The following is a 25056-nucleotide window of genomic DNA, read 5'->3' as shown; positions in this document are numbered from 1 at the left end:
TTGATAAAGAGAGATAATTAATAATTAAACTGCAAAAAGTTTCCAGATTCTGATTTTTTCCCCTAAAAATTCCAGTGGTAGAGCTAAAAATGTCCCCCTTTTCCCCTTATGGTATAATATAGTACATATTTCTCTGCTGGAGACTCAGACTCCATTTTTGATAACTAGCTATGTAGGGTCATGTTAGAGAATTCAGAATCTACTTGTTTGGATGGAAACTTAAGAAACTCGATTGGTCTTTGGGGCAATTAACATTTCAATCACTTTTGAAACTCCTTTCTGTATGGGCATTGAATGTCATTATTCAAAATTTATCTCAAAATTTTAAGGCTATGTTGAAAAATATTATGTGCAAATGAGCTGAAGTATACTTTTGCCGGTTGAGAATTAGATCTCAAATGTCCTCACTGTTGTGGTCCCAGCGCCTAGGTGAGAAGGGTGCGTAGAGCATGCTTGAGTGTGGTCAACAGTGGGGTGGCTCTTCTCTCTTGTCCAGGCTCTGCCTTCTTACTTCTCTCCTCTTGCTCCTTCTCTTTCTCTTATCCATCCATCCATCCATCCATCCATCCATCCATCCATCCTCCATGCATCCTCATCCATCCATCCATCCATCCATCCATCCTCCATCCATCCATCCATCCATCCATCCATCCATCCATCCATCCTCCATGCATCCTCATCCATCCATCCCTGCATCCATGCATCCATGCATCCATGCATCCATCCATCCATCCATCCACTTATCTACCTACCCATCATCTGTCTCTCCTTCTCGGTGAGGGTAAGCCTGCTGGCCCTGGTGCCCTTGTCTCTTGCCGCGTGCTCGTCCCGGCGAGCCAGAGCCCGGTTCTCCGCGTCCTTTGGCAGGGGGCGCGCGAGGTCCCGGAGCTGTCCAGCAGTTCCAGGAGAAGTTCCCCGTGCGCGCTCCGCGAGCAAAGCTCTCCAGCGCCCCGCCCCGGGCCGGGAGCCTCTCCCCTGGGGCTGCCGGGGCTCCCCGGGCTCGCCACCGGCCTCCGCTAGTCTCCACTCGCTCCAGCCGCACCTCCAGAGTCCGGCTCGCCTTGCAGCCCTCCTCCTCTTGCCCCTTGGAGGGAGTTCCCCTTGCAGTCCCCCCGGCTTCCCTCCTTCGCCTAAAGGGCGGGCGAGCGCAGCTCCTGGCCTCTCCGTCTGCGCCTGGGTGGTCCTTTCTCTCTCCGTCTGTCTTTCAAGACACGCGCCCGAAATCGAGGGGCGAGAGCGGAGAGCGCCCGCCAACTTAGCACCTCGATTTTACAGCCCTCGATCCCGAGAGGAGGCTGGCGCAGCCCAGGTCAGCGGGGGAGCGGGGAGGGGGGAGGGGAGGGCGCGGCTGCAGCAGCTCCGGGGCTCGGAGCCCCCGGGAGCCCCGGCTGGGGAGGCCCGGGGGTGCGGGCCTCGCCCCCCCCCCGCCCCTCCCCGCCTCCCCGGGACTGCCCCTCCCGCGCCCGGCAGCGCGCTCTCCCCCGCGCCTCCGCCGCTCTCTCCATTGTCTCTGCCTCTACAACAGGTTCGCGCGGCTGCGGGGGCCGCCCCACCCCCGCCCCACCCCCGCCCCACCGCCTCCCTTCCCCCGGGCGGGGGTGTGCGTGCCTTCGGCGGCTTTTCTTCAGCTCCGGAGCCAATCCCCCGGCGGAGCAGCCCCCGAGCGAGCCGACCCCTCCCTCTGCCCCCCCCCCCGCCCCCCCCCTGCGCTGGCGCCTGGGCTCTGCGTGCGGGAACGATGTGCGCATTGGAGGCTCCAAGTTCTTCACGTGCCTGGGGGGGCCTCCCCTTTTTTTCTTAGGCAACCAAGTCGTATTCATCCTACTAATCAGTAAATGCGAGGCAGCGGCCGGAGCCACGGACGTTATTTTCCCGCTTGATTCCGAGAACCTCTTCGATCTTTTTTTTTTTTTTTTTTTTAATGTTTTATTTTTAAAGAGGGAGACGATGGACTGAGCAGATCCACACCATGGAGCCTCGGGTCTTGCTGAGAACCTTCTGTTTGATCTTCGGTCTCGGAGCAGGTGAGTGGCCCAGAGCTGGGGGCGCGGGAAGGGGGATGCTCCCCCACCCCCCACCCACCCCACCCCCTGCCTCGGGGCCCCCGGAGCCGGTTGGGGAAGCCCTAGCTTTCCCCTCGCCCCGAAGTAGGTCTGGAGTGGGAAGCTTGGAGTGGCGGGCGGATTGGGATCGGGGTTTTTCTGCGCGCGCCTTGGAGACGCCAGGGCGGGTCACACCCCTAGTCCAGGCTCCGAGGGCCGAGAGCCGAGGAGGGGGTGGGTGGGGGGAACTTTGCCCCGAGAGGGGCTTAAAGTAGGTCACGGAAATGGGACTGGGTGCTCCGCTATTTAAAGCCTGGCTGCTGATCTCAGGTAAGGCTGTGCGCCGTGCAGGAGGGAGTCGCCTCCCCTCGTCGGTCCCCAGCACTGTCCCCGCGACGCGGTTCTTCGCTGCCCTGGAGGAAGAGGCATGGATTTTGATGCAGCTTTTCCTTTCTTTCCACCCCCCCTCCGCTCCCCTCCATGCACCCTCCCCTCCCCTCCCCCGCCACCCTCCCCCCAGTCTGGGGGCTCGGTGTGGACCCCTCCCTGCAGATCGACGTCTTCACAGAGTTGGGACTTGGGGAGTCCACGACCGGAGTGCGCCAGGTCCCTGGGCTGCATAATGGGACGAAAGCCTTTCTCTTTCAAGGTAGGAGCGCGTGCCCAGTGCCCGGCGCGGTTTCAGTTGGGGTAACCCCGGGGGAGTTGGCCTCAGCTGCTCCTAACTTCTCTGATGCCTACGGATGGCGGTGCCTCTGGATGGAGCTGAGACGTAGCGGGGTTACCGTGACACACACGCGCACACACACACACACACCCCTTCCATCTCTTTTTAAGGGGTTTGGGTTTTCCTCCCCTCCCGCCCCCTCCTCCTTACTTTGCACTCTCGCCAGTTCTAATGGATAGTTCCTTAATTACTGTACAGAAACTCCGATGGCAGATGGTTGATTTTGAGAGTCTGGGGAACAATGAATTATAGCACAAACGCCTCATTTGGGTGAAATTGATTTAGGTAGGAAATAGGATAGCTTAATCTTAGTTAAGACACCGCTCTCTGAAAGTTTCAGGTACAGCGGTGCCTGGTGGGGAGGAATTTCTTTATGTAGATTATTAGCTTTCTGGACAAACGAGTAAGTCCTCAGTAGTTTTGTCTGCTGTGTATCCCAAACATATTAGATTTGAAACGACTCCCCATGGAAAGATCATGATCCTACTTTATCAATGTCAAGAGAAAGAGAATAATATCCTCTTAAATATCATCTTGAACATCTTTCAAATACATTTTAATTCAAAGGTATATTTTGTATCCCCGTTACCCGACGCTTAATATCATAGAACCTTTTTTTTTTAATTGAAGTCACTGAATGTTGGCTATGCACAAAGTCTACATTTTAATTTATATTTAAGTGTGTGGTCAGAAGCAAATTCCAATGCATCAAGCCATCACTTTTGATCTACCAAAGTCTTTGAATACTGTTTGATTTGCGGAAAGATAGAATATGAGATTCTAAAAGGTAGCTAAACACACACAGAAAGATTCGTTTTACATATGGTGAAGTATAGATGAATGCAAAAGAGAAAGGAAGTTTGGTTTAACATATCTGATGGACTGACTGGAGCACCTCCTCTCCAGCCACCTAGATTTTTCCTTTGTGATTTTGGTGCCATGGCTTCAAGAGAAGTGCAATTCATAATTACTAAAGAGTTGGATATGCAAAATAAAACCGCTTCAGCAAGTCTGCGACCAAGAACTAGGCATAAAATAAAACTTGAATGTCTCTGTAGTGGTGCTGTTGCCTGCCATAACCAGTATGTGTCACCATGGACAGTAACACTAAAGCTTATACAATGGGAAAAGGAGGAAATAGACATGTGTTGCATTTATTTGAAACAAGTTTACTCTTATAAAAAATTAAAATGTGGTTTTTTGGGTTAATTATGGTGAGCCCAGTAAATGTTTTTATTGTGACAACTATTTGTGAAAATATTTTATTTACTTAAAGGTCTTTTTTTGGGGGAAAGGATGCACAGCCTGGATATTGAATCCTTTAAAAACAATGACCGAATCTAATAAATGAAATAAGACGAGACTGTAGCAAAATTCACAAAGTGAAATAAATAGAGGTGTCATTAGGGTTAAACTTCTGTTTTTTTATTTTCTTCTTCTTTTTTTTTAATCTCTGATTTTTAATCTCTGTGAACTGGAAGCAAAGTTATTTCAGACTGCTAATTTGAGTAACTGGAAAGCTTTACAGAAGCCAAAGCTCCTAATAAACAAGTAGTGTTGAAGTGCCTTTAAAATTTCCAAAGGTCCTTTAAATTATACTAGTGATGTTCATTTCCTCTGAAGAGTATCTGACCTGTCACAACGAGAAACCTTGAGGACTGTACATTTTGTGTTCTCGTGCTAGACAATTAGACGATTTCTAGGAAATAGTCTCAAGGCACAAATATCTTTTCCTGGTTAAGTTTTTTAAAGGAATGTTTTCATTTTTATTTAAATTGCTAGTTCTTCGAGGTAGGAATCGTGTTGGAAATGAACTGTCCATTGTAACTACATATCAGTGTACATCGATGAATTGTTTTTATGTCCATGTTGGTACCAAGACCTACCTTTAGACAGAGTGAATGCCTAATAAATATAGTTTTCTAGATTTAAAGATGTAAAATTTCATTTCCTGTCAAATTAGGAATGTTATTTCATATTGCCAGTCAGTCAGCAAGTATCTGCTACCTGCTGTGTTCTCAATAGGCATTTATTACTGATTTATTGATGCTCTAACAACTTCTCTTATTTGAAGATTTAGATTATGCAATTGACAACAGGTAGATATTTGGCTCTGCCTGGTAGTTCTGCGTTACCTTGGAAATGTGTTTTCTCTGCTATTAGAAAATATTGGTAAAAAGTCAGTTCTGACTCCTACTGCTTCATGGGGATTCCATGGGTTTTAGAGAGACCAAAGCTTTCAGACTGAAGATTTTATGAATTTGATTTATGGTGGATTGAGGGTGCTGCAGATATTTTTGTATAGTGTGTAAAATGTCATAGTAGGATAGTAACAAATTACAAAACCTGTGAGATGCTCTCAGATTTCATATAAACCTATCAGATAAGTTGCTTTGTGCTATCAGATATGTTCTATACAAATGGAAGGGATTTTGAACCATTAAATTTCTTGTGTGGTGGTATAACCATCTTCTTTTGTTTCTTAGCTTGAAAATAAAGAAATCTCAGCATATGATTTCCCAGTGATTTTTGCTCATTTAGTATTTCTCCTCTTGGCTACTTCATTATTCTCTTTAGTGATACTTAAGATGCTTTCAATTCAGTACTTTTTAAAGCATAAATAATTTTTGTAAATTGTTTTGCCATATGAATATATTACTTAATAATGATATTTTATTATATATGTAAAATGAAAGCAAATGGAAATATATTTCAAAGTCATACCTGGTTTTTATCATGGTATCACTAAAATTGTTTTGTGGTTGTTGAAGTTTGATTTGTAGCTGCATTGGAAATTGAAGTAAGAAGATGCTAAATTAGATCATCCCTTAATAAATGTGGCTTTTTATCTGTGCCAATTATAATCATTTTCAAAAGGAAAAGTATCCAGGCAACAGTTTGGAATCTACATCAAATTCTTCTAAGTATTTCTAGCTGCAGTCTGACTCATAGCCACAAAAATACACTTACATTTTAAAAAAAAAATAGAGGCCTGAATGCTGACAATGAAAAAGACCTATGAAAGCTCATAAAGAGGTCTGAAATTTTAAGTGGTAGTGCAATTATAAATAGAATTATGTCTACCTGTTTAAATCTAGGAAGTATTTGTAAAGATAATGTTCATAATAATATTCTTTCTTCTCTGTACATGAGAGACCAAGAATAAACACATATGAAGTACAGTTCCAGGACTTTCTAGCAACGTTAGCAGGATTTTTAGATCTTTGATTTTAACAATTTGTCTGGCCAGGTTCCCAAAGCTGATAGTTTCATCTGTTGGTTTAATAAAATTTCTTCTAAGGTATTCACAGATTTTATAATGCCATTAATCCCCACAAGAGTAGTAGATAAAATCAAAGCATATTTTTTTCCTGAGTTGGTAATTTGAAAATAAGTTTGGTAGTTCTTTTTTAGGAACCTTAAAATTTAAAGATTTTAAAGGAAGAGGTCCCTGAGTGACTCACTGGGTTAACTGGTGATTTCGGCTCAGGTCAAGATCTTATAGGTCCTGAGATGGAGCCCATGATGGCTGTGTGCTCAGCAGGGAGTCTGCTTGGGAGTCAATCTCTCCTGCTCCTGCCCTCCCCAACTCACTGTCTTTTTTTCCCTCTCTCTCTCAAATAAATAAAATCTTAAAAAGAAAAAGATTTTAAGAGGAAAAAAAAATGTCCACAAGTCTACTCTTACATCAGTATTTAAAAACAGAACTGAAATTGGGCATTTGGTGGTGGGCTATTGACTTTAGTAGGTAAAAGTAATTGCATTAAGGAAAGTGAGGTTAGGTTGCAATGAGTATTTGTCAATATGATGACCAGTGAACATCCACAGACTTAGGGACAAGGTCATTGGTACCCCAACAGAATAGAATAACACAGTGACAAGGAGATGGACTTAGAAACCAGATAGACCCAAATGGAATCTCAGTAGATGTTTTACTATGGTGAAGTGACTCAATTTCTCTGAACTTGAGTACCCTCAATCATAAAATTAATATTCTTATGATGATTAAAGGAGACATGTTCATTCATTTCAATAGATTTTTGTTGTGCAATCCTATTCTGCTAGCAGAAAGCAAAGACATAAGTTAGAATTTTACTTTCAGAGTGTCTTAAAATAGTCATTAAACAAACAATTGCACAGATAATAACTTAATCACCAGTAAGATAAATGCTATGAGGAAAAACTAAGAGTGCAATGTGAATCTGTACTCTAGTTTAGGAGATCATAGGGTCAGGGAGACTGTCTTTGAGGAAGAGTCATTTAAGCTGAAAGCTGAAGGACATAGTAAGAGAATCTGGAGAAGAGAGGCCACGGGGATACAAAGAGGGAGAATCACAGAGACTAAGGAAACAGCATGAGCAAAGATCCTGAGCTAGGAATGATTGTTGTGCAAATGCAAGAAATTCAGAGCAGTGGAAACAGGGTTGTGATATGAAATGACATGAATGAGCAGAGCAAGGTAGGCCATTTTACATGGTAGGCCATTTTAATGGAGGAGAATTGAAAATTTATCATTATACAAAAATGCATTGTGGTAGGCAGAAAATGGTCCTCAAAGATGTTCTTGTCCTAATCCTAGGAACCTGAGGTTACGTTATGTTTTGTGTCAAAGGGGAATTAAGATTGTACATAAAATTAAGGTTGTTAATCAACTGACTTTCAGGTAAGAAAACTATTCTGGATTATATGGGCAGGCCACGTCCTTTAGATCTGGAAGAGAGAGGTTAGAAGGGTCAGTGGTTACTGATGCAATGAGAGAATGACTAGACCTGCTGCTGCTGGCTTTGAAGATAAAAGTAGCCAAGGAATATGGGCAGTCTTGAGAAGGCAAAAAAAGCAAGAAAATGGATTTTCCCTTAGAGTGTCCAGCACTGCTGACACTTGATTTTAACTCAGAACTGGGTTAAAATCCAGACCTCCAGAACTGTGAGATAATAAATTGTTTTGACTTAAGCCATGAAGTTTGTGGTGATTTGCTAGAGCAGCCAAAGGGAACTAATACATGGAAGTGGGGGGCTGCTGTAAGAAACACCTAAGAATGTGGAAGTGGCTCTGGAATTGGGAAATAGGTATAGACTGAAAGAGTTTTGAAAAGCATGCTAAAAAAAGCCCAGATTGCCTTGAATAGACTGAGATATATGGATGATGGCAATTCTACTCATGAGGACTCAGAAGAAAATGAAGAGTATGGTAGAGAAAACTTAAATCACCTTGGAGAACACCTAAATTGTCACAAACAGACTATTGGTAAAAATGCAGACATTAAAGACACTGCCAGTGAGGGCTGAGATAAAAATCCGTTTGCTATTGCAAACCTGAGGCAGGGGGATCCTTGCCATGCTGTGGCTAAAACTCAGCTAAATTGCATCCTGAAGTTATGTGGCAAGTAAAGCTGATAAACATGGGCTGAGGTATTTAGTCAAGGTGAGTTGTGTGCAGAGCGTTGAAGGTGCAGCCTGGGTTTTTCTTGCTGCTGCTTCTAGTACGAAGTGAGAGGAGAGAGGTGGTTTGAAGAAAGAGCTATTATGCAAAAATGAACTCAGAATTTGATATTTGAGAAATTCTCAGCCTCCCATATTGCAAAGGATGCTAAATTCGGAGATTCACTACCTGGAGTGCCTGCTCTGGAAATAAAGCCAATGGTGTGGCTGGAAAACCTTTTGGGAGGGCCTTAGAAGTAAGGTCAGAGGATTCAGTCACATAAAGGGCATTTTGAAGAAATCAAACATGGAACTCATGGGTTCCCTCAAACATCTCAGCAGAAGCCAGTTAAAGAGATAGGTTTATCCAGGAAATACCTGTGGAGGAGCCTCTTCTCTAATGGAGTAAACCACCATGATACATATGGGAGACCTATGTGGTTCTTGAGAATATTATACCATCAAAAATACATCTGGCTGGGCATGAAGATGGAAGTGAGAGGATGTAATGAAAGAAGGTTGTTGGATCCCAGCAGTTCTATAAGCAAGAAACAAGCTGATTAATCTACTTAGCTGCAAACATGTATCACCTTTCGTGAAAAAACAAGGTTGAACAAATAGGACAGAACTGAGAGCCCAGAAGACAGAGCTGAGATCCTAAAGCGTGGATCCAAGGGCCACAGAGGATGATTCCCAGACTTCGAAATCAAATGCAGTTTGCTTAGCTGGATTTCACATTTGCACAGGTCTGATGTCTACTTTTTTTTTTTAACTTCCTTTTTCTTTCTTTTTGAATGGGAATGTCTATACTTGTTATCCCATGTCCATTGTACCATCATATTTTGGGAGCAGATATCTTGTGTCTTGAGTTTCACAGGTTCACAGATGGAGAGGAATTGTGTGCCTCAGGATGGATTGTACCCAAAGCCTCATTTAGACAATGGCATTTGGGACTTTTGAATTGCTAAGATTGAGACCCGATTTTAAACCATGAGCTGATATTCTACTGAGACTTTTGGATAGAGTGAATGTACTTTCCATGTGAGCTGGATATGAATCTTTGGGTGTGAAAGACAAGCTGTGGTAGGCTGAATAATGATCTCCCAACCACCCATATACTAACTCCTCAGAACTTGTAAATATATTATGTCACTTGGTATGGGGGTGGGGGGAAATAAAGGTTGCAGATGTAATTAAGGTTGCTAATCAGCAGATTTTAAAATATGGAGATTATCCTGGGTTATATGAATGGGTCCCGTGTAATCATAAGGATACCTTAAATATGGAAGAGGGAGGTAGAAGCACCAGTGTTGATGTGATGCATCAGGAGAAAGACCTGATTAGTCATTGGCCATTGCTGACTTTGAAGTTGGAAGGTGGTCATGAGCCAAGGAAAGTGGGCAGCCCATAGAAGCCATAAAAAGGAAGAAAATGGGTCTTCCCCCTAGAACCTCCAGGAGAAACACAGCCCTGAAAACACCTTGATTTTAGCTTAGTGAAATTCATTTTGGATTTCTGGCCTCCAGAACTGTGAGATAATAAATCTGTTGATTCAGCCATTAAAGTGATGTTACAGCAGCCATAGGAAACATATATATGTTAAGCATTAGCATCCATTTTATTTTGTAACTGAATTAAACTTTCTTTTGAACTGTCTCAACTATGCATGACAGTGTATTTGTGGGGTTGTTGGAAACTTGAACTAACCAGTTAAACTTATGTTAGGCATTTGTGACAAAATAGTTGAAGTGTAAAGTCAGAATCTTCATACTACATGCCGAATCTTTAAGAAATTCTTTCCATCATTTGGCTATGACATCATTCAGAGAGCAAACAGAACAAAATCAAATGTTGGGCTTTTTGATTGTATTTATTTTTCAAAAAATATACCCTTCCTCCCCCAAAGGCTAGCACAGAGGTGGAGGAGGAAAATTAGCATGAATATTTTAAAAGTAGAATGGTGTTGCATGGTGTTTGGCATCCACCGAGTGGATGGTGGTGTTTGGCATCCACCAAGTGTGGTAATCATACTTGTGGGCAGAGGCAAGCATAACCAGAAGTCTCATCTCAAAAGTGCCAGGGATCTCTGTGGGATGTCAACTAGGTTTCGTTTGGGAAGAGTTGGAGCAATCTTGACAGGCTCTGACAAGTGGATGACTTTGAATGTCATGGCTGAGGTACACCCAGATACCAGCTAAAGTGAAGAGCCTCTATCTTTCTTTGGCTTTATTTCATCTCCCACTGGTTCCTTATCCTCATGTTGGACCCCCATCTTGCAGATATTTAGCCTCTTTCTTGTTCTTATTATCTCTCCATGATTTTACATCTTCTAACTGATAACTTAGGTATTAGTCAGGCCCTACAGTGTGATATGGCTCCCATTGATTTTACTTCAGTTCAATTAAAATTTTTTTATTGCAGCACTTCTGTGTATGAGGATGGGGCACACAGTATAATGGAGGAAGGAAATGTTTACATAACTTAATACAGGAGGTAAAACAGGAACTGAAATTTAGTTGTAAATAGTGAAAAAGAAAATTTAGGACTTTATCTTAAAAAATGAAGCTAAACACTATGAAAATTATATGTCCTAGTGTATATATGACGAAGTGTAGGTGATCATTTAACTATTAGTTAATTATAAGAACAAGTAGAGTAAAATCAGGTGTTGATTTTATGTGTGTGTGTGTGTATTTGTCTTTATAAAAACATGTGAGGACATTCTCTTTACCCTTTTAACACAAAACTATTATATCTCGAGATACTTGTCATAATGGTACAATTTTTATTTTTCATTTTTGAAATGTAGCTACCCGTGTCACACTGTCATAAGTTAGTACCTTTGTGTGTCATTTGAGCATTTTTCTTATCAACCTCATGAAAATTTTCATCTTTTGCCAGCTAGATTTCGGTTAGCATTGACATTGAAGAGGTAGGTGTATGTGCAAACTCATTTTGTAAGCAAACAGTTTATTAATAGATGTTTTTTGTTATGATGACTTCTGTCTCACCAATAAACTCATTTGTTGAAACTCAGATATAGGCCACTGTAATTGAAAAGAACTAGGGAGGGAACAGGTGGGAAGAAAAGCGGAGCATGACTCTTTCCTTTCCCTTTGGCCTGCTGCCAGCCACTGGGCACTTGGACGGGTGTTTTCTGAGTTGTTCTTGATGGCACCTCTGCTGACATTCTTCATGCTGGGGAAAGGATAAGGGAACTTAGGCAACCACATGTATTTTCCTGCAAAGGGAAGTTTTGGAATGAGGACAGGAAACTATTGCTCTGAAAGGTCACACTCTACTGGCATGGATATAGGGAAGACATGGTGGAGGTAATTCTAAGTTCATTGTGATATGCAGTATTAGTTAGGTCTATGGGCTCCAGAGCTGGACATGTTGGATTGGAATTTGTTCACTGGTTGTGTGAACTTGATCTTGTTACTTAACTGATCTCTGAGGTAAAAATATTACTACTTCTTAGAGCTGATGAGTAGATTAAATGAATGAAACTGCCTGACATTTACCGAACATTTAATATATGTTAAATAAATATATGTATAAAATATTTATATTTTATATAAAATAAAAATATATATATATATATTTATTTTGTAATTAGCTTAGTGGCAGGTCATGCTCCTTGGATTTTTTTTTTCTTAAGGGCTTCCAGGTAGAAATGCTGGAAATGAGTGAGCTAAGGTGAAGTGACTTTCACATGAGGCAGGCAGGACAGGTGGAAGGTCAACTGGAGTGGAGGAGAAACTGGCCCTGAAGCATCTTTTGTTGTAGTTTTGCTGTTTTGGCTTTACTGAGTGCAAGAGAGTATGCAGGGAGGGATGAGAATAAATGGCAAATTTGGAGGGGAAGGAGTAAAATTTTGCCCTATTATATCACTGTTCAAAAGTGAGGGGCCAATAGAGAAAACCAACAAAAGAAGATTGATAGCATAGCTCCTCTGTAGACACCCAAACACTCATTACTTTCTTTTCTCTTTTTTCTTTTTTTAAAGATTTTATTTATTTATGAGAGAGAGAGAGAGAGAGAGGCAGAGACACAGCAGAGGGAGAAGCAAGCTCCATGAGCCCGACGTGGGATTCGATCCCGGGTCTCCAGGATTACACCCTGGGCCAAAGTGGCATTAAACTGCTGAGCCACCCGGGCTGCCCCACACATTACTTTCTAAGTATATTAAAAGTTTAGCTTAGTTTTTGAGTCATAGGGAGAAGTGTTAGTAGTTCTGAGAAACAAATGATACAATTGCTTTACTTGGCTCTGGTTAGGGTACACTTGGCCTTCCTTGGCAAGATACCAGTTTGAACTGTTGGTAGGAACTGGAGGTGAAAACTGGTGATGGCAGATATAACATTTCAGGGAGTCTTGAATAGTGGTGTAGGGGCCAGTATAATGTTGACAGAATGGTTGGGATGGTCCTGTGGATCCTTTGTGAATTAGGATCACTTTCCCTACATTTCTGGGTGCTTCCTTGGCTTCTTCTCTTAAATATCTTGTTGGCATATATTGGTTATTTCTGCAGTCCCATGTCCCTATGCCACATTTTTATCCCAGTGGCACCTAAGATTCTGATCTTCAGTGACTTACCTTCTTGTCTCCTCATTGAGACTATACATTCCCCAAGGAAAGGATCATGCCCTGTGTTTGTTCTGGCCAGCGCCATCTCCATCTCAGTTCCTTCTCTGGTTCTTGATTTTTTTTTTTTTTTCCTGGTGAACTTTGACATATTATTCTGGACTCAGCTAAGCTGTCACTTTGGCTACAAATTCTTCCTGTGGTGAAATTATTGTTTCTTCCTCTATGTTCTCTTAGTGTCCTGTATGAAAACAGCCACCTCACTATACTGTAGCATTTTTTTAAGCATAGAAAGGCTGACCACTTGTCTTTTCCTTGCTGCTGTCACTGTCTTTCAGCCGGATCACTGCAGTAGCCTTTTATATGGTCTTCCTGCTTAACTCTTGCTCCTCTATACTGTATTCTCAGCATAGGTACCGCGTAATCTTTTAAAAACACAGTGTATATCCATGTCACTGCTTTGCCCCATTCAGCGGTTCTTTATTTCACTCAAAAGATAAACTGCTTATTATGCCCTACAAAAACCTGTGTGGACAATTCCACCCTCCACCCCATTACTTTTCCAGCATAATCTGTTCATCTTTGTGAACTTTGCTTTAACTGCACTGGCTTCTTTGCTGTTCCACAGTCAGACCAGTTACTCTTCTGCCTCAGGACCTTTGCACTGGCTATTTGCCTGGAATTCTCCTCCCCCTAGATATATATCTGTGTTTTCCCCGTTCCTTCAAATGTTTTCTCAAATATCAATTTTTTAATGGGCCTATTCTCACCACTGAGTAAAATTTCAGCTAGTTCTCTACCCCACAAGTACTGTTGACAGCCCTTATTCTGATCTGTTAGTTTCCATAACATTTATCACCTAACATGCTATATAATTCACTTATATATCATTTGAATTATTAAGCATCTGTCTCCCCTGCTAGAAAATAATTTCCATTAAGATAGGGATTTTTAAAAAGATTTATTTATTTATTCATGAGAGAGACACCGAGAGAGGCGGAGACACAGGCAGAGAGAGAAGCAGGCTCCTTGCAGGGAGCCTGGTGTGGGACTCGATCCCAGATCCTGGGATCACGCCCTGAGCTGAAGGCAGACACTCAACTGCTGAGCCACCCAGGTGTCCCAAGATGGGGATTTCAGAATGTTTTATTCACTGATATGTAACCCGGGTGTCTAGCATATAGTATAAACTCCATAACAATTTGTCACATGGATATACTTGGCTGACTAGTTTGTGATCTCTTTAAGGCTTGGGACTTTGCCTTATTTCTTCTTGTAGCATCCTGACTCTCATGGTGGCACACGTAGTGTGCTCAGCCAGCCATCAGTAAGTGAATATTTCTGGCATTGAATTGAGTCCAATTATTCATGGCAAATCTGATTTTTTTTTGGTGACATTATTATGTTTTATATTTATGTAACTTTAAAACAGGCGAAAGAGCTCTTCTTCTAAATCAAAACACCTACTACTTTCATCTCTAGTAATGGGAAAAGGTAAGAGGATTGAGAGGCATGGAAAAATGGTAGTTCTGCTGAACTTAGTGCTCTGAATCATACTGAGAGGGCTCTTCTCCATCCCAAGATGGAGTGTGGCACAGAGGAAATACAGGCATGTTAAGGAACCTGGACATCCTGAATGCTTGTTGACAGTGAGAGTTTACAGTTTTAGTTTGAAGTATTGTGAATTCAACACTTAGCAGGGATGCTCATATTCATATAAAAGTACTGAGAAACATTTCAAAGGCAAATAAGGATTAATTTGGATTATCTATGCTGTAGTACTTCTCCACTACTGCAAATAAACCAAACTGGAGTACATCCAGAGGAAAGCAACTAGGGAGTTGAAAGTTTGGAAACCATGTCAGATGGGGAATGGTTGAAAGAGCTTGGAATTTGGAATTTTTAGCCTGGAGAATAAAAGATAGTGGAGACGTGATTTTTTAATTATTATTTTTTACGTATTAGAAGGGCAGCATGTATAAGAGGACTTAGATTTATTTCACGTTGTTTTAGAGCAGTGATTTCCAAATGTCAGCTTGATGATCAATGGGTTTATTGACTAGGTTGAAAAGGGGCTCCCTAGCCTTCCTAAACTAAGTGAATCCATATATCTGAGGGTGAATCCTAGAAATCTATATTTGAAAAAAGTTTCCTGTGATTCTAATGTTCAACCAAGTTTGTGAACCATTTTCTAGAACTGAGCTGTCCTATTAAATATAGTAGCTACTAGCCACGTATGGCTGCTGAGTACTTAAAATGTACCTAGTACAAACTGAGAATGCAATGTAAGTATAAAAATACATACAAGCTCCTTAAGACAGTCTAAAAAAAGAGAGTAAAATATCAATACTTTATGTTGATTATATGTTGAAATAATACTTTGGATATATTCCGTCAAATAGATATATTTGGTCAAATAGATAAATCACCTGTTTCAGTCATTAAAATCATCCATCCTTCCATTCATTCATCCATCCATCCATCCATCCATCCATCCATCCATCCAATAAACATACTTCTAATAATATTCAAATGGAGATTAAATGACCTATTTCAGAGAAAATGTTTCAAAGGGGTGGGAGTGGGAATTAGGCTAAATGCTTTCTAAGGTCACTTTAGTTTCAACTGAGATTAAATTATTCTCTTTTCCCTTTTAATTATTCTTTTTATTGTAACCTCTGATGTCCAGAGCATCTTCCTTTTCATCTATCTGAGAATCCTTAATGCTCTCTTCAAAATAGCTATCTTTTAAAAAATGATCTTGGTTCTTCTACTGCTCTTGTCAAGGTTTGTAGTGAGAGATAGCCTGTCATTTCCCTCTATGCTATGCATTGTCTGTCTGTTTTATAAACATTCACTCTTAATGGTAGTGATCCACTTTATTTCTTCCACACACTGGTGTTTTAGTGTTTAATCTATGTTGCTTGTCTATTTAAGTGGAGAATCCCCTAGGCAAGCACTATGTCTAATTCTGTGCTCTTACAGTCTTACACGTTGTACTGATGGACCATTAAATGTCCCAGAAAAAGTGCCAGATAGATTAAGTATTTCAGAACAGAACATAACCTATATTTTTAGAACTTATTTGAATTTCCAGCAGTAATTGGTGGCTGAACATGCTCACTATGAGTTGTGTGTGTTGACATATACTTGTAACTGAGCAGAGCTCTTTCTGGAGACTGACAGGTTGTTAAAAAGAAAATTAAAAAGGTCCGTAAAACTGATTGGCCTGTGCTACCAATGAGATGCAGTTTTCTTGGAACCTGGATGTTGAACTTGGATGTTTCCTGAGAACGTGTCAACTTTGGAGGAGGACATGTTGCTCACGGATGTGCTTTTGTGTATCCTTACTATATTTCATCAAATTGCTAATTATACTATAAATATAGATTCATTTAAAGTGTCTGAGTACTCCAGAGAGAGAGCTTATTTTATGATACTATCATTCATACGTTTGTTCTTCCTTCAGAGGCTGATTTTCAAAAGTTCTGTTGAAATGTAAGTATTAGTGTTATTGCCTTTGTTAATACTTTCTATCCCCTGATGTTCAGAGTGAATTTATATAGGATACTTAATAGATAATTTAATTCAAACATCTTAGAGAAATACTGTGACTCTAGGCTTTATGTTTTTGCCTTTCAAATGAAAACAGAGGGAGGGACTTGTCAGAATAGGAGAAGAAACATATCCAAATAAAGGAGAGAAATGCTTTAAAGTGTCTGAAAAGAAAGGGTCATTGAATCCAAGTTTGAGTTGAAAGAATCCAAACTTGGGCTTATTTGGGGTCTTAGTACACTTAATGTTTCATTATTGTTCTGAAAGAAAACACGCAGAAATGACTACCCCATTCCTTTAACTTAAACTTCAGAGGTCAGAAAGTGGAACTCACTTTAATCGAACTTTTAACATTTCTAACTCAAATCTGGATCACCATTTACCATATCCCTTACCAAGTTCTTCCTGAAGTTTCATCACTAGTTTCTGTAGTAAACAATAATCCTGAAGAGACAAGACAGTGTTTTAGGTCATACTTTTTGTAAGATTACTATGTTATGGGTTGAAGTGAAGAGTTATTTGAAGTTTAAATGAATTGGGTATAAGAACTTGAGTTGGAATGGGAAGCTGTAGTATGGGAATTTGCAAGAAGTCAGCCCTGTAAAAGGAAAGTAAAGAACAGAGAATGGATGTGTATTTATTGCCACTCACCTTGAAGACAGTAAGACTCTTTGCAGAGGTCAATTTTTTAAAAGTCGCTATGAAAATTTCATTATCCTTATCATAAATGCCTCTCTACAACAAAGCATCTCATAGTACATTTTCATCCCTTTGCTGCTGTGGGTCCAATTTTTAATAATTGGTTGCATTTACAGTGAAAATAGTATAATTTAAATTGTTCTTTGATAACACACTTCCAAATTAGAACATGTTTCAGAGACTAATGGAAAAAAAATGAGTGTTCACTCTGTGAATCATTGACCAGGCAGGAAACTATTAAGTGGGGAGAACCCACCTATTTAATGGATGATTACTTTTTGTTATTTTGGTCAGCAAATTAGTAAAGTCAGAGGGCGAAGTTGGGAAAAGGCCAGACAGGCTGTGGAAATTTGCAGGCTCAGTCTTATTTCTAAAACTTTCCAGAACTGATGTTAATTACACAGGCATCGGACAAAAAAGCTCAGGGTTTTAGGTAAATATGATCTTAGCCGCCTTATGAAAAAACTGGAGGGAATGTTTAAACGGTAGCCATCTGTGTCTAACAAAGCTCTGCTCTCATGGGAAAATATAGACTAGAGGTACAAATGAAGAACTACCTCGTTTTAGACTTTCTGAAGTTATATAACAGTGCAACAAATATGTACTACTGGAAGATATTGGAGGATCATTTTCTTTCCACACTACCTTTATAGCAGTAGGTGAAGAAAATAGAATTTTTTGCCTTTTTTTTTTTCTTTCAATTTTGTATGTTGACATAGGACTCCACAGAAGGGAAACTTCAAATCATTAAATTGAAATAGAGAATTTCAGGTAAAAGGCTTTCCATTAAAAAAAAAAAAAAGGGAGGGCGGGGAAAGAGTAAATCAAATGCCCCGTTGATATTGATGATCATTAGTCAGTGAATACATTTATATTTTAGTGGATTAACTGGAGAGGATTCAAGATCAATCTGTACAAATATCAGAGAGGACAATGAGTAGTGTGAAAGAAATGTTTTAAGTTTTCACTGCAGAGACACCTGTTTTTAATTAAAGCAGAATGGAATGTACTTCCAAACAAAAGATCAAATGTTCTTGAAGGGCGAAATCTGTCCTTGTGGCATTGTGGATACTGAGGAAGAACAAGATATGGCATAAGACTCACAAACAGATTCAGCTGTCAGGATGTGATTCATGAAAAGACCTGGGTACTGCTGGCTCTGGAACTGGGTCTCTCTGGCACTGAGTACTGCCAGCATTTGAAACTGAAATAGGCCATTTTGCACATGGTGCATCATCCCTCTCTAGGAGGAATGGGGCTTATGATAAATGTTAATTAGCCACTACCCTGCTCCAGATAGACTTGTTAAGCTTTTTTGCATTTTGGTTTTGAAAGCACTATTATCTTTGGAGCTATACTTTAATTTTATCTATAGCTATAGCTGTAAATAAAAAAAAAATAACTGGTAAAGAGTGAAAATGACAACAAAGTCATAAGCAAGATGCTAGAAAAGATCGAAACAAGAGAATATTTCATTCTGTTTAATATTACCACGTACCAACAGGGGTTGGTTATTTTTTTAAATATACATATCTTGTTATTAACATGCAATCATTAGCAAAGAATCCAAATTTTGACTTATGTGAAGTTTGAGTCCATTTAATTTTTCACTATTATTCTGAAAGAAAATGCATAGTAGTGACTACCAAATCTCATACCAAATTCTTGCTGAATTCCATTATTATTTATTTATGAATGTGAATCCTTTATTTTATTTTTTTTTTTGAGAGAGAGAAAGTAGGCATGGGGGTGGGGCAACCAGAGGGAGAGAGAGTATCTTTTTTTTTTTTTTAAGAAGATTTTATTTATTTATTTGAGAGAGAGAGAGAGAGAACATGAATACTGGGGAGGGACAGAGGGAGAAGCAGACTTCTCGCTGAGCAGAGAGCCTGACTTTGGGCTCTATCCAGAGACCCTGGCATCATGACCTAATCTGAAGGTAGACACCTAACCACATGAACCTCCCAGGTGCCCTGGGAGAGAGAGAATCTTAGGCAGGCACCTGCCAGCTCAGAGTCTGACACAGGGCTCGATCTTACAACCCTGAGGGTACGACCTGAGCCGCAATCAGGAGTCAGATGCAGATGCTTAACCAACTGAGCCACCCAGGGGCCCCTTAAGAATGTGAATTCTCTATGCCTCTTGATTAGTGGTGGTAGGTGGTGTGGGTGGGTGAGTTTGGAAAACTAACTCAATCAGATATTTTTACTATTTCCAGGACAGGAGTGTGCTGACCAGATCAATTCAAGCTTTTCTATTACAGACAGTAATTGCTTAGGGTTCTCTTGTTGATTCTTTGAACAAAAAAGGAAGCCCTGCTGAATTTCTTGATTAATATAATATGGATAACATTCTAGCCTAATTTCAGTCTTATATATATGTACATACAATATAGATATTTTAAGTACTGTCTGTGAGATTGACTCCCACATCCTCCTGATAACCACAAAAGCAAAATCCTCTTTGTTCTATCTAATCCCTTCATCTGGCTTCCCTACTTTCCTCCTGTACTTTATTCTTCCTAATTTCTTTGCTCTCTTTTCATTGACATCCATGTTCTTTTCTTTTCTTTTTTTTTTTTTAAGATTTTATTTATTTATTCATGAGAAACACAGAGAGGGGAGAGAGAGAGGCAGAGACACAGGCAGAGGGAGAAGCAGGCTCCATGCAGGGAGTCCAACGTGGGGACTTGATCCCAGGTCTCCAGGATCACACCCTGAGCGGTGCTAAACCACTGAGCCACCTGGGCTGCCCGACATCCATGTTATTTTCATTGTTGTTGCAAGTTTCTAGTTCCTACCAGGCTCCTTTTAATGGTATTGCCAGGACTTTGTTGCAAGTCCCTATCATTTCAAATTATTTATTCATTTTATTACTGTTATCCCGTATTTCAAGTTGGTAAATTTTGCGACAACTCTGAGAAACTCTAGTTTGATAAACTTAACTTTATTCAGCAAGCTATGCTCAAATGCTTCTGTATATACTTCTTTTTTTTCTGTATATACTTCTGATGTTAACTTTTTTTTAAGAGATTTTATTTATTTATTCATGAGAGACACAGAGAGAGAGAGACAGAGACAGAGACAGAGACACAGGCAGAAGAAGAAGTAGGTTCTACTCCGGGAGCCCGATGTGGGACTGGATCCTGGCACCCCAGGATCACACACTGAGCTGAAGGCACTCAACCGCTGAGCCACCCAGGTGTCCCTGATATTGACTTTTTACAGACTAAAGCATGACTGTTTTGTATTGATATTCTCTTTGATAAATGAAACCTCACTCTTTCTAAATGTTATCTTCAAATTGATAACAAATAACCCTTAATAATGATTAATTAACAAAACCATTAATATAGCTGTAGAGCAAATCAACATTTTATGAAATGACTATACTGATACCATTAAAAACTTACCAAGTAGTATATAGAATAAATAGCCTTGCCACTCCATCTCTTACACCTTTCCATTTATACAGAGATATCTAATTTTACTTAACCCATTTTTCAATTGTTGGGATTATTTATAAGTCTGCATTACTTTTAGAATCATGAAAACAATAATAACTTTTTTTCAGAACTATTAAGTTAGTCTTAATGTCTCAGAATGATCATTATTCCCTTTGGAATTATATCCATCTACTTTTTATTTATAAATATTTTCATTGTGACATAATTAAGATGCAATTGAATGTACAAATCTTGAGTGTTTGATAAGTTGTGTTTTGTTTGTTTTTTTGAGAGAGGGATAGAGCGTGAGCTGGGGGTGGGGGGTGGGATGAAGGGCGGATGAGAGAGTGAATCCTGAGCAGGCTCCACATCCAGCTCTAGCCTGAGGTGGGGCTCTATCTCATGGTCCTGAGATCAAGACCTGAGCTGATGTCAGGAGTCGGCTGCTTCACCGACTGAGCCATCTGCTTAACTGAATGAGCCACCCAGGTGCCCGGATAAGTTTTGATAATTGTATACAGTCATGTAACCACTACCGAAAACAAGACATAAAACATTACCATTTCCCCAGCAACTTCCTTGTGTCCCTTTGTGGTACATTCTTCACCCTATCCTCCACATGTTCTTACGTGATAGTTTTAGTGCCTATAGTTGGGTTTCATATAAATAGAATCACGTAATATATACTTTTTGTGTGTGGCTTCTTTCACTGAGCATAATTTTTCTGAGATTTATCAATGTCATGTGTATCAGTAATGCGTTCCTTTTTGTGGCTGAGTATTATTACATTGGAGGAATATGCCACTATTGCTGAGTCTGATTCCATTCTATGAATATATCTGTTGATAAACATTTGGGTTGTTTCTAGTTTTTGGCTTTGTGAGTAAGGCTGCCATAAATTTTGTTATATGAGTCTCTTTTGGACATAAGCTTTGTTTCTCTTGGGGTAAATACTTAGGAGAGAAATTGCTGGGTAGATGTATTTAACTCTCTAAGAAACTGCCAAACAGCTCTCCAGAGTAGTTGTCCCATTTTGGATCATTCTGTACTCATTCAGAAATGCTCCACATTTTTATGAACATTTGGTTTTTTTAGTCTTTTTGATTTTAGCCAGTTTAATGAGTGCAAAGGGGTATTTCATTTTGGATTTAATTTGCATTTTTCTGATATCATGATATACTACTCACTGACCACTATTATTTATTTATTTATTTATTTATTTATTTATTTATTTATTTATTTATTGTGAAATGTCTGTTCAGTTGTCATGCCCATTTAAAAAAGTTTATTGGTTTTTGTAAGATTTCTTTGTATAGGGTAAATACAAATCATTTGTTAATATATGTTTTGTGAATATGTTCTCCCAAGTTTGTGGCCTGTCTATTCATTTTCTTAATAGAGTCCTTTGATGAAGAGGGACATTTAATTTTCATGAAGTCCAATGATAAAAAATTTATCATTTTTTTATGGTTTGTGCATTTTGTGTCCTATCCAAGAAATCTTAGAGCCATCTAATTTTAAAAGCCTCTTAATTTGTGAGTTCGCTTTCCCGCGACATATAAATTCAGCAGAAAAAAACAGACCTAAATTATATTAAAATTTTAAAGCAGCCTGTCACAAAATTATTGCTTCCATGGTCCAGGCATGAAATATAAATGAATTCACTGAGCCACATATGAGATTATGAGGAGTAGTGAGGTCAGTGGCTAAATGGAGAAAGTTGAGACTTCACTTAAAGCTACTCAGATTCAAATTTATGTGTTTGGAGATGGATGGGCCAGTGGGGGGTTGGTGACCCCGGATGGCTTAAATAGTTGTAGAAGTGCCCTACACCCAGCAATTGCACTACTGGGGATTTACCCGAAAGATACAGATGCAGTGAAAGACTGAGACACCTGCACCCCAATGTTTCTAGCAGCAATGTCCACAGCAGCCAAACTGTGGAAGGAACCTTGGTGTCCATCTAAAGATGAATGGATAAAGAAGCTGTGGTCTATGTATACAATGGGATATTACTCAGCCATTAGAAACGACGAATACTCACCATTTGCTTCAATGTGGATAGAACTGGAGGGTATTATGCCAAGTGAAGTAAGTCAATCAGAAAAGGACAAACATCATATGGTCTTATTCATTCAGGGAATATAAGAAATAGTGAAAAAGATTAAAGGGGAAAGGAGACAAAATGAGTGGGAAATATCAGAGAGGGAGACAGAACATGAGAGACTCCAAACTCTGGGAAACGAACAAGGGGTAGTGGAAGGGGAGGTGGGCAGGGGCACGGGGTGACTGGGTGACAGGCACTGAGGGGGGCACTTGACAGGATGAGCAATGGGTGTCATGCTATATGTTGGCAAATAGAACTCCAATAAAAAAATATACAAAAAATTGTTGAAATAGATTGCTATTGAATGATTTTTGTCTAGTGATCTCTGCTTAAATCATGAGCTCTTTTCAGGTGAGGAGTGATCAGGCTGTTGGTACAAAAGCCCAGTTTCTCAGACAGTCTGCCGGTTCATGAGGAGGAGAGGGGTATGGTTTGGTGATGTCATACCTAATGGAGTCTTAAGATCTTTGAGAGGCATATCCTCTGGTTCCTCTATCTGTGGTGTGTGTGTGCACGTACAGATGTGGGTGAAGGTCCCCCTGTTCATCTCTCTGCTGTTTTCTGGGGTGATGTCCCATGCCTATCTATTGCTGTTTTTTGTTTTTGTTTTTTTTTTTTTTTTTTTTTTTTCTGCTAGCAGTTGTGGCTCAAATCTATGGCTGCTGTCACTTTTTATACTGGCTTTTTTGTTAGTTTGGTCAGAGCCCAGTGGTATTGCTTGGCCAGCTGCCTTATCCTGGTCTCCCTATTGCTATAGGGCCCCAGGATGTGTGTGTCTAACTCCCATTTGACTCTAGCCTGAGTGTCTGGCCTACTCTCTGTAAAACTATCTCACTGCTTCTCTGATATGCTCTTTGGCAAGGTCCCCAACCAGACCTTGGGAAAGGTAAATCTCAGGACATCCCTCCTCCTTAGCCCGCTGCACTTCTGACTTTGCTGTGATGTAGCTGTGCTCCAAGCTGATACAGTTTTGGTAGCCCCCCAGACCATCATCTCCCCATGTTCAAAGAGGAGTGTGGACAAGAGGCCTCTGCTCTCTCTGATGCCCTCGCTTGGTCAGTGCAACTCTCTCCAGGCCAAAGCCACAAGAGAGGAAAATCTTTCTTCTTTCTTCCCCTTTTTATTTTCTTTACAAGCCTTTCCAATCTTGAGGAATGTTTTTTAATTTTAATTTTTTTATTAAAAAAATCTTGCCTCTCCCTTCCGCTCTTTTGCTGTCACTGGTGGGAAGGGTATATTTAGTAGCACACTGCTAGGGAACTCTATGAGCCGCATTCAACAAGCTTGGCTCTTGGTATATACAAAGAAGAACTTGAGAAATTTATAAAATCCTCTCCGTAGATAGTAGCAGGCTTGCAAGGCTATAGTCTTTCTGCAGAATCCTATTTTTGAATTACGAAGTTGAATATTACTTAGGATTTTTTTTTTTTTTGTATTTGTTCTGTACTGAGCCAAAATCTTCCTCCCAGGCAGAAGGATGCTTAAGCTAGCTAAGGTGAATGCCTTCAGTAAGGCTCATTAATAATTTATAAAACATTATCCCTGTTATACATAAGAAAATAGAAATAAGTCCACTGTGTTAAATCTATGGTATTAGTCTCAGTGGAGTTAAATAGTAATAGGATATATGATTATAGTACTTTAGGAACATGTACCTTAGTTTGGAAGATAGGATTAATAGGAGTAAAATATACATATAAATAAGATAATAATCCAATACACTTACTTTATAAGAATAAAGATTTACATGTTTGAATCCTTAATGTATCAGTGAGCCTGGCATGGAGTGAGTTACTGCCCTGCCAGTGGTAGTAAGGTGATGATGGTGACTGTATGGCTGAGTCCCTAACCCATTCCTCTGGTCCCTTTTTAGTCCTGGTCTGTCATCCTCAAAGCTATTTGAAGTACACAATATTATATAATAATCTGAGTTATAGTATCAGTCATTGTATAATGTGGGGGAGTATTTTGCCTGCTGATAATAAGCTACTCTTATGTTCTTGCAAGAAATTCTGAGATTAAAAAGCCACTTTCAGAAGACCTGTGGCCGATAACGGCTTCAGAACATGATTGTTTGTGAAATGTCAGAACACCATGTTTTTAATTCTGGAAAAAGGTGTAACTGAAAAATCCCCGGTAACATTTGTATGTATCATACAGGCCATATCATATCATGCAGATCAAATGGAAATTGAAAGATCATTTGGGCATCTTAAAAATTATCAGCCTGAGAAAAACTAGAAAAGATGTGCTTTAGGATTTATTTTGCACTGATCATCTTAAATAGGTTCTGTTGCTTCCAATAAAAGGTCATAATCATTTGGCATATTATTTGAAAAGAGGGAGTATAGAAGAAAAATTAGATTTTTTTTGTCATCTGGAACACGGGCTACTCTTCTGTTGCAGCAACTTAAAATGCAATAGATTGCAGCAGGAACAATATCGACATGACAAATGATAATGGTTCCAGAGGA

The 25056-nt window shown here is 40.0% G+C and overlaps 1 protein-coding gene across 3 annotated transcripts in view; it reads left to right on the top strand.

Annotated features, from left to right (window-relative positions):
- NELL2 (neural EGFL like 2) overlaps positions 1–25056 on the top strand; it is a 381289-nt gene that overhangs the window by 60505 nt on the left and 295728 nt on the right. The window contains exons 1-3 of one of the 3 annotated variants that reach the window (XM_038577410.1): positions 1026–1309; positions 1939–2024; positions 2563–2691. In XM_038577410.1, coding sequence (XP_038433338.1) covers positions 1970–2024; positions 2563–2691 — 184 coding nt within the window. In that variant the 5' untranslated portion in view covers positions 1026–1309; positions 1939–1969. Of the gene's footprint in view, positions 1–1025; positions 1310–1705; positions 2025–2562; positions 2692–25056 lie in introns of those variants that run through there. The other 2 variants (XM_038577411.1, XM_038577409.1) reach the window with 2 other exon arrangements.

The sequence above is a fragment of the Canis lupus genome, chromosome 27 (genome assembly GCF_011100685.1).
Source record: "Canis lupus familiaris isolate Mischka breed German Shepherd chromosome 27, alternate assembly UU_Cfam_GSD_1.0, whole genome shotgun sequence".
Lineage (NCBI taxonomy): Eukaryota > Metazoa > Chordata > Mammalia > Carnivora > Canidae > Canis > Canis lupus.
This window is presented reverse-complemented; position numbering and strand designations above follow the sequence as displayed.